Genomic DNA, 10,771 nt, shown 5'->3' on the forward strand with positions numbered 1-10,771 from the left:
TTAAAATAGTTTCATTTGCCGTCTCATCTAAAATATTAGAATACATTAAAATAGTTCCATTTGTCTTCTCATTACCAGAGCCAAGAGAAACTGTAAGATCAAAATTAAGAATCAATGTATTTTTTTTAGCAAGCAACCTCCTAATCATTTTTCTTTCTTATCTTTCCTAAGCTATTGTCTTATATTTATGATGGAAGGCTCATTTGGGCTTCTCAATATTTATTTATTTTTATAGAAGATGAGGGTTTAGTTTGAGACGGGAGTGATTTAAGAAGCAATAAAAAAATCGTCCCAAACGAAATCTAAGCCTTTTATCTTATACCATAGTTTTAATTTTTTATCAGCGAAACATATAACTTTTCCTTACAAGCCTATTTAAGTGAACATATGTAAATTTTAATAATATCTTTTTTATATTACAAGATCTCTTTTATAATTGTTTTATACTTTATCGTACCAACTTTTAAACTAAATTAACTCCCCAGATTTCTGTAGCGTAAAATTAGCCTTACCATTTTGCTAACCTCGCCAAACCGACAAACTGAGACCGAGTCAATACATATATACTTTCTTACCATTTATTGTGGCTCAACGTCCTCTATGAAATTTTCCTCTGAAAGCCATCTGAACTAATTAATTAATAGACGCCTTTAGATTTAAGCAAATGATTAAGAAAAGTATTAGTGTCAATCTCTACTATTAACATCAAACAACGACAAGAAAATTGCATGCATCTCACCAAATAATGATTAAACTAAATTAAACCCTAAACTTATAGTCAAGTTGAGCGTCTCAGAAATACAAGCCCAACGACACTAAATTCGACTCAATCTGAGCCCAAATGAATCCAAATCAAAGACCCGAAGCACCATTGGAAAGTTTGAACCACAATTTGAGTTACCAAACAGTTTCTAAATATGACGTTCTTATAATCGAATCGAGCGGCCAGATGAGACGAATCCAACGAGCCCAAGATCGTCAAATTTTGATATCCTTGAGACTTTTAAATGTCTGACGAATGGTCGACGATAAAGGGATTCAATATCAGCCATCCATTCAAACCACTACCGATTCGCTCATGATCTATCACCTATTTATAGGTCATGCCACTCCAGAAATCTATAAATAGACCTCTCATTTCTCTTGAGAGGGGGCCCAAGAAAGAAGAGTCAAGACCCAAGCCAGAAGAAGAAGATCAGGAGGAGAAGAGAAGAGAAGAAGTATAGGAGGGAAGAAACTCCTCCTCGACCACCGCTGCTAGAATTATGCCCAAGTGACGACGAAATTTTGCACAACTTCCACGAGATGCCGAAATTCTGCCCAAGTGACGCCAAAATTCTGCTCGACCTCCAAGTTACGCAGAGTTTCACCCGAACTCCAAATGACGCTGGAGTTATGCCCGAATACCATCTAACGCCGGAGTTCTACTCGGCCGCCAACTAAAGTCGGACTTCTACCCGATGACGGACCTCTGCTCGTCGCCAAGTTTCTACCCGACGCCATCCTTCTGACCTTCATCGTCAGACAACGGTCCTTCTGACCTACGTCGCTCACTGACTATAGTCCTTCCGACCTCGATCTGTTGCCCGTCGACTATGGTCCCTCCGACTTACGTCGCCCGCCGACTACAGCCCTTCAAACCAAATGAACATATCAGTAGTGATTCTTTGTATTCTTATCATGTAATGTACTCTATAAGATGTACATCAAGCTATGGCCTTATCCTAAGGAAGGGCCTCATTTGTAATCAACTACAATACTAGTGGATTCATTTAAATTGGGCTAGGTCCCACAGCTTTTTCCCCCATTTCAGGTGTTTTTCACGTAAAAATCTTGGTGTTTCATAACTGCTACACACCTTCTCTCTTATCTAATTGCGTATTAGATCTTCGTACAATGTTGAGACGTTAAGCTTTATATTTATCTACCACCGCGAATACTCCAGGACGCAACAATGCCATATGTTTTTATGCCACAAAATAGGGTTTTGATCTTCACGTAAATCGTATTAAATTGATTTGAACGAGTGACAACAAGAATTTTTCTAATAAAAAACATTACTAGAATCCTATATGATATCAATATGAGCAATAACATTTCTATTAACATTCATTTAAATTCAATTTATAATGGTCAGAAAATCAATCAATCCATCAGTCTATTCCTTTAGGCTCTCAACTACAGGAATAAAACTAAAAGTATAGAAAATAAAACAAAACTTGAAATGATCTGCCTTACTCTACAGAATCCTAACCCTTTTTCTGAAAACATATGAAAGCCACACAATTAGCTAACGACTCGGCAAATTATTAGAATCTACAACTACAATCAATCAAACATAATAGAAATAATATGCATGTAATTATTTGACCCATATCAGTATAACACATGTAGCAATAAGAATAAATGGAAATTAATACGAACAATGCCATTTTATAGGAGCAATGAAAATAAATATAAGCAATATCATTCATAATAAGTGATTAATGCCATATAAAGGATCGATATGTTATGTCATTCATCTACCCATGTAAAATTACAACATAATAGTTTTGTTATAAATTTATGCATGTCAATCCATTATACTTCACTTCATTCTATATCATGTATACTAGTAGGGTTCTATATATGTTCTATGCAAATCAGTATAAAGGGACGTATATTATTTTCTTTATCAAATACAATCCATCATATATATCATCTAGTTAATGTAACACCTGTTAAATCTATGTAAAGTTACACCTATTCTTACCCGACTTGATAAAGATAACTCACTAATTTTTTTATGATTGAATCCATCTCCATGTGTCGAAGAATGTTCTCCATGTGTGTGTGTTTGAATCTGGTCTGAAGCGGGTCCTGGGGGTATGTGTCCATGTTTGAGAAATATAAAAAATTTCCTTAGAGCACTGCGATGCTAGGTTTTATGGTGCATCAATTTTGAGCTATATATTTTTTGCCAAAATAAATTAGGTGCACGTCACTATGGTGGTGTTGTGGCATGTAGGTTTGAGCTTTACGGCCCCAGGACAAAATTTTAGATTAAAAATATCTATTTCTACCTATTTCAATTCCAATTTCTATATTTAAGGCAACTAGCTAGAGAGAAAGAGGAGGATTCTAGAGAGAGAAAGCTAGGGTTTAAGCATCTATGATCCATTTTCTATTGTTCATATTATATTTAATGCAGTTTTCTAGAGAGAGAGAGAGAGAGGAGGATTCTAGAGAGAGAAAGCTAGGGTTTAGGTATCTATAATCCACTTTATGTTGTCAGCCCAGTTCTGAAAGTTGTAAGACTTGAGGCAGGTTATATAAAGACCTAAAATTTTATATAAATAATTTCAAAATGAAAATAAAAAATTTTGAACTTGAGCGTTGTGGTGTTGTGCTTTTGGGAGCAGTAGTGTTGGGGTTCTTAACTTTGACACGACAACAATGAGCTCTCTTTTATATAATAACTTTAGATTGAGCATGCAATGCTGCAGTGCGAGGTCCACAGAGCCATGGGTCCTAGGCACTAAAAATGTTTTTAAATATAAATATCTCCATTAAACCATTATGTCCCCTTCATTTTTCTCTTGCTTGTCGGGTAAGGATCGAAAAAAGAGAAAGAGAAGAAAGAGGAGGAGAGAGAAAGTTGATTGGGGCATTTTTGTATGTAACTTTTATTTAGAGATTTTTTTAATAGTAGTAGCTAGAAAATCCATGGTGATAGAGAGGTAGATGATTTTAAAAACATTCATAGTGGTCATGTATTTGGAACGACAAATAAAGGTGGCAAGACCATAGTAGATTTTTATTTAACTTATGATTTTTTAATTGCTAATACATTATTTAAGAAAAGGAATGAACATCTCATCACTGATAAAAATGAATATACTATAACTCAGATTAATTATTTTTTATAAGAAAATTAGATTGTTTAAATTATAAAGATTGTAAAGTTATTACAAGTAAAAAATTAATTACACAGCATCGATTATTAGTTTTGAACTTTAAGATAAAAGGGCAGAAAATAAAAAATAAAGTAAAATGATATTCTAGGATTAGATGAGGGCATTTAAAGAATGTTAATAAAATATTTTTGAGTGTAAGATTTTAGATCTTAAGATTTTATGTGTGCATGAGGATTCTAATGTTATGTGAAAAAAGGTTGCTAGTGATATTAAGAATATTACAAAAGATGTGCTTTGAGTATCAAAGGGAAAAGCTTATAATAATAAAAATAGTTGATGGTGGAATTTAAATGTGCAAGAAAAGATTAAAAATAAGAAGATTTGTTATAAAAATTAGTTTAATTATAAAAACTTTGATAATTGAGAAAGATATAAAGAAGTTCATAAGGAATCTAAGAAATTACTATGCGATGCAAAAACCTTAGCTTTTAGTGATTTATATAATAGATTAGATTGGAGAATGTGTGTGTTAAATCATATTTTTAAGAATAAAGGTAATGCACAAGATTGTGTGAATTATAGAAGAATTAAATTAATCTGTCACACTTTAAGACTATGGGAGTGAGTTATGGAGCATATGTTTTGGCTTGATACTAATGTTTCTCAAAATCAATTTGGATTCATACCGAGTAGGTCGACTATGGAAGTGATACATTTATTAAGAGATTTGATGGAGAAAAATAGAGAAAATAAAGAGGATATACATATGATATTTATTGATTTAGAAAAATCATATAATAAAATTTCAAGAGAAATGCTATGATGAGTTCTTGAAAAGAAAGGAGTTAATAACGCTTATATTCAAATCATTAAAGATATGTATGCAGGAGTTATTACTTGTGTTCAAACACAAGGTGGTTTGACCAAGTATTTTCCTATTTCTGTTGGGTTACATCAAGGAGCAGCCTTAAGCCCATATCTTTTTGCTTTAGTCATGGATGTTCTCACTAAACATTTGTAAGAGGATGTATCTTGGTGTATTCTTTTTGCTGATGATATTCTTCTTATTGATAAAATTAGAGAGGGAATTGAAGGTAAACTTGAATTATGGAGGTTAACCTTAGAGTTTAAAGGTTTTTGCTTGAGTAGATCTAAAATAGGATATATGGAGTATAATTTTAGTAGTAATAGATCTAGTGATGGGATTGTGACTTTGGGGTGATCAATTCATTAATAAGAGTACATGTTTTAGATATCTTGGATCTATTGTTCAGAGTGATGGTGAAATAGATGGGGATATTATCAGCAGAATTCAAGTTGGATGGTTGAAGTGGAGGAATGCATCGGGCTTGTTGTGTAATAAAAAAGTACCCCTCAAACTTAAGAGAAAATTCTATAAGATGGTGGTGAGGTTTGCAATGCTTTTGTGAGACCTCGTTCCCTTACTGTTCCTCTCTGACTTGGATTTTCCTCCCAGGATCGTCCGGGACGATATTGAGATCGTCCAGGCCGATCTGAACTGTTCAAAATGGTGTCAAATGTTGGCTATTAAAAGAGAAGCATAATACTAAGTTAAGTGTGGCAAAGATGAGGATGCTCAGGTGGATGAGTAGCTTTACCCTTAGAGATAGGACACTAATTAAAGTCAACTAGAGTAGATGAAGTCAACCAACAACTTAATGTGAGTATACCCTTTATTAGGAAATTAAGTCCTAATGTATATATTATATAATTAAAGAGCTATAACTAGCATTTTTTACTTTCTATTGCGCGCAAGACTTCATAGACTGTCATGTAAATTATGTATTTTTCTTATATATAATATTTCTATCAAGTTATGTCTCTACTCCAATCTATAAAATATATCAAATTGTCAAGTTATATACTTTTGGGCAATAGAAAATTCAACGAGATTTTCTTTTTGTTCTTTTTATCTCTATCTTTCTTTATTTTTTTTCTCAAACTATCTTGTTTGTAAGTTTCTAGTGCCATCTATAAATAAATTTGTATTTGCTGCTGATGATGATGATAGCAAGTTTATTCCAATATCTCAAAATAAAGCTATATTGCATAATATTTTTTATAAGCTTGTCAATATACAACCAAACCCAGTAAACCAAATAAATAAAATATTAAATTGAATCTAAATCAGTCCTTGTCAAGATCATGACCTTATTAGCAAAATTGGTGGATAAATGAAAGAGTGAAAAGAGTTAGAAAAAAAAGTCATGATTTCTTATTAAAAGAATTTAAAATTTTAAAATTGTGATCTATGTCTTTTGCTTTCCTAATAATCACCTATTTACATGAAGAGGTAGAGGCATAAATCTATTAAAGATACTAAATTTTAAAAATGCATGAATTAATTATATTATCCAATCTAATTAAATATTTTCATCAAAAGAAAATACATTCAATATAACTCTTTAATTATATGAAAAATATACTAGGTCTTTCCTAATAAAGGGCAAACCCACAATAATTCATTAGTAGATTTAAACACTTTTATTTAGTTCTTGTGAATTATTATGTTGAATGCTTTGGATGAACATGTCTAGTTGACCTCTAAAGCAAAGTTTATGGGTGAGTTAATTTGATGACTTCATTATACTTTATATAGTCATCTCTCAAGCTTGGGACTAATCGAAAAATTCACTATAGTGATGCTGACTTTTTTTATCAACTTTGGGGCTAATGAAGCATTGTCCCTAACAAAATGAATTTGAAGGACTCGTTATCTCAATGCATCAAAATTAGTTTGAGTTGATTTGAACATGACACAAGTGATTTTGGATGTATATTAAGTTCTATATTTCTCTTATGTCATTGAAGAAATTTCAAGTAATAAGAGAATTTAAATATTATTCGAATTAATGGTCACATCACTTATAGTAGACTTAACTTGAGTTGACATCTCCATACATGTAAATGCCATATACATATATAAATATGGATAGAGGCTATGATGCACAGACACGAATATAGCGATAGGTATACGGCACGACATGAACATGGGACATGCCAAATATTAAAATATAGGACACAGACACGAGTTGTACGTGGTATAATAATTTTCAAATTTAAAAAAAAAAGTATAAAATTTGAATAAGTATAATATTAAAAATAACAAGTCATTTACTTAGAATTTATGTTTAAAATTATTAATATTAGGAAGTCGTGAGTTGGGTGTCGATGTCGTGTATTAGTCATCGAGAAAGTAGGCAACAATGCTATCAAGAGTTAGGAATCGATGCTATGCAGTAAGTATCGGGTGTTAATGTTAAGAGAGCATCTGTCGTCGATGTTGAGAGGATGTTGGTCGTCAATGTTAAAAAGATGTCAGATAAAGATGAGTTGTCAAGTTGTGGGTGTAGAAATTGCTAGTGTCGGGTATCAATGCCTAAATAATGTTAGACTTTCGGGTATCAATGCCTAAATAATGTTAGACTTTGATATTGAGATAGCTTTGAAATATCGATGTTGTAATGACGTACACTTCAATGTTGAGAAAAAATTGGGCATTGTTGTGAAACCAAAATACGACCCACTAAAGAGAAATAAAAATGAGAATATTCGATGAATGAAGTATTGAGTGCGAGTGATTGATTTGATATTTTAAATAAGAAATAAAAAATTTAGGTTTTATATTTTAAATAAATAAAAATTTTAAATACAAAAAAATTTTATTTTTAAAATCATAAAATATTTATAATACGCATGTCAGACAAGTGTGTCCAATTTGTATTTAATATTTTTTAATCAGACATATTTTGACGTGTCTGACACGTGTCGGAGAAGTGTAAGACATGTGTCGTGTCGGATATTGCACGCCTATTTAAGTAGAAGTGTCACTGCATTATAGGATAAAGGACATTCTTTACTAATGTTTTCTTCTTTTTCTCTTTCTTCATATTTTTTCTCCATTTTGTAGATCATTCTCTTCAAATGGCAGAGAATATAAGCATCCTCTGAAATTTTCCAACTTTGTAGATCGTTCTCTTCCTTTCTTCCAACTTTGAAGATGATCATCCTCTGGAATGTTCCATTATATCTCGCATAAGGAAGAGGTAAAGGATGGACAAGCTTTAATAGATGATGAAATATATGGATAATCTCTTGAATCCCATGCCACTTTGAGTGAAGAAGTTGGAACTCGATAAAACGTGTAAATAAATATTCATATTTATGGGCCTCGTAGATCATAGGTTTTCAGTAACTTATGTTCACCCAATCTCTTGCACATATATTTGATTGTTTTTTAATATCTATAGGCTCAATAATTTATGAACTTCTAACATTTTGTAATGATTAAATTAGTTAAATCTCTCTCTCTCTCTATTTTTAATATACCTAAGCTCATCACTAACTGAGCCACTAACCTAATCAATACACACACTCTCTACTTGGTTGAACTAAGACCTTTTTACACATATATTATATCTTACTCAGTACCATTCCCTTGATTGAATTCATGGTCAAATCAATTTGCTCTTGACACCCTAGCACTAACAGTCTGATCCCGTACATAGCCATAATAGCTTATAGCTCAAACTAGAGATACTTAGGCTTGTTTAGCTAGGTTTTAGGCGAATCCTTATGTAGACCATTCATACCACATTTTTGTGAAACCCACTCCAAGGCTAATCCAAAGATTGTCCACTTAAGTTTTAAACTCCTAAGCTTGACTTGGTTTTGTTTCTAACCCAATGGGTCACATCAAGTCAATCCAAACTCTTTGGTCAACTTAGTGGTTAACATGACCACCAATCTTAGCATTGTGTTAATCTTAGGCTAACATAGTCAAAGTTGAACCTTCTTAGGGATTTTAGGTCTAATATACATGCCCCTTGACCATTAGGGACCTCCTTAGGACTCTTTAGCCAATTCTAAGTTAACTATAACTAAGTCTAATTGACCCTCGAGCCCAATATTTTATATTTAATCAACTTAAACCTCTAGAGCCCCTTAGCTTAGACCCTAATTGAGCCTAGAACATATTTAATTATCAGCAACTTTTAAACCATGGACTTAAGAATATTATTTTTCATAATCAAATCAATTCAAATTAAACACCACTTCTCTTCACCACAATTATCTAGCTTTGTTTATAACATTGCATGAACATAACTTGATTTAGTTTATTTGTATTATTAAATGATTTATTTATATTTATTTAATAATTTAGTTAAATTATCTAATAATTTAATAGTATTGAGGGATAATACATTATACATAAAATCATCAACATATGCTATAAAAATAAGCTCATTCATTGATATAATTTTTTTAAAGTTATATTTAAGTTATCTTAAAATAATTTTAACTTTAAAATTTAATTTGATTAATTTCATGAGAATATGATGAGGGCAATTTTTTTTTTTTAAAAAAATTACAATTGAATCCAATGTAATGTGACAAAAAAACGTATGGCCCTTAATTAATTAGAAATTAGCATCAAATTGATATGTAATCTCAGTCAGTCGAAGACGACAATCAACATGCTCCCCGCCGACTGCTCAGTCAACCCCCAACACCCTCCAATTAAATCGGACATCTTTCCCCTCAAAAAAACCCCCGCTTTCTTCTTCCTCCTCCTCCTACACTGAGGCCGCCGTCGAAATGCTCCGCTGGCGTCTTTTCCTCTTCCTTCTCCCCGTCTCCGTCCTCTCATCAAACACCACGTGTCCCTATGACATCCCCTATGCCGCCCAGATGCTTCCATCGATCTGCTACGCCAACTCCACCTCCTTTCCATCCGCCACCAGTTGCTGCTGGTACGTCTTCGCTTCCTACATCTACGCCGCTATCCGCTACTCCAACCTCACCGGAGCCGCCTTCCTTCCCCCTTCAACCGCCTCCGCCTGCTCCTCCAGCTTCTCCTCATACCTCCTCCACCAAGGCCTTGCCCGCCCCTCCCTCCTCTCCAGCTCCTCCTGCAATCTCGACGGCGACCCCGTCCGCCTCGCCGCTGGAAACCGCCCCTGTCAGTTCCCCTACGTCTCTCTCATCCGGTCCTCCACCGATCTCTCCCCTGCCGACAAACTCTGCTCCTCCTCTCCCCTCAATCCCGACTCTCACCCATCCCTCTGCTCCCAATGTCAGACCGCCGTCATCAACTCTACCTTCTCTCTTCTCAACGTTACCAACAGCAAGGAGATCGTCCCCTGCGGCATGGCCGCCACAATCGCTATCTGGTCACCGCATAACCCCTCTCTCCCCCGTTTCCGCTCCTTCGCCCTCTGCATGCTACAGATCCTCCAAAACATCGGCAACCTGGGCACCGGTGACATCGTACCCTCCCCTCCTCCTCCTCCTCCTTCTCCTCCTCCTCCTCCGATAACCTCCTCCGCCGTCTCCGGCTCCCGAACCACCAAAATCATCGCCGGATGCGCCACCGCTGCTGCCACCTCCTTGATCGGCGTCGTCGCGTTCCTCGTTTTCCTTTTCCGGAAACGCCGGAGAAAGATCAACACTTCTGATGGCGAATTCGCCACTTCCACTGAAATCATCTCCCCTGTTCTTCCCAGAGAGGGGCTTTACATCTTCACCAAGGCGGAGCTGAAGCAAGCAACGAATGGGTACGATGACCGGCTCCTCCTTGGCACGGGTGGCGCTGGGGAGGTTTACTTAGGAAAGCTTCCCTCCGGCCAAGAGGTGGCAATCAAACGCATCAAACGCGAGAAGAAGCTCGGCGAATTCTACCGCGAGGTAGAAGTGCTCGCCAAGCTCCGGCATCGATACCTCACGACTCTCGTCGGATACTACCTCGGAGAGCGATACGAGCACGCGCTGGTTTACGAGTATATGGCTGGCGGCAACCTCGCAGGCGCGCTTTCAGACGGAATCGGACTAACTTGGCGGCGCCGCCTCCGCAT

At 35.3% G+C, this 10,771-nt stretch overlaps 1 protein-coding gene across 1 annotated transcript in view; it reads left to right on the plus strand.

Annotated features, from left to right (window-relative positions):
* Positions 1-9,391: 9,391 nt before the first annotated feature.
* LOC110104551 (LRR receptor kinase SERK2-like) overlaps positions 9,392-10,771 on the plus strand; it is a 2,443-nt gene continuing 1,063 nt past the window's right edge. Inside the window, exon 1 of the mRNA XM_028695547.1 lies at positions 9,392-10,767. Within this exon, the coding sequence (XP_028551380.1) occupies positions 9,516-10,767 (1,252 nt within the window). The 5' untranslated portion in view covers positions 9,392-9,515. The remainder of the gene's footprint in view (positions 10,768-10,771) is intronic.

This window comes from Dendrobium catenatum, unplaced genomic scaffold (genome assembly GCF_001605985.2).
Source record: "Dendrobium catenatum unplaced genomic scaffold, ASM160598v2 fragScaff_scaffold_655, whole genome shotgun sequence".
NCBI lineage: Eukaryota > Viridiplantae > Streptophyta > Magnoliopsida > Asparagales > Orchidaceae > Dendrobium > Dendrobium catenatum.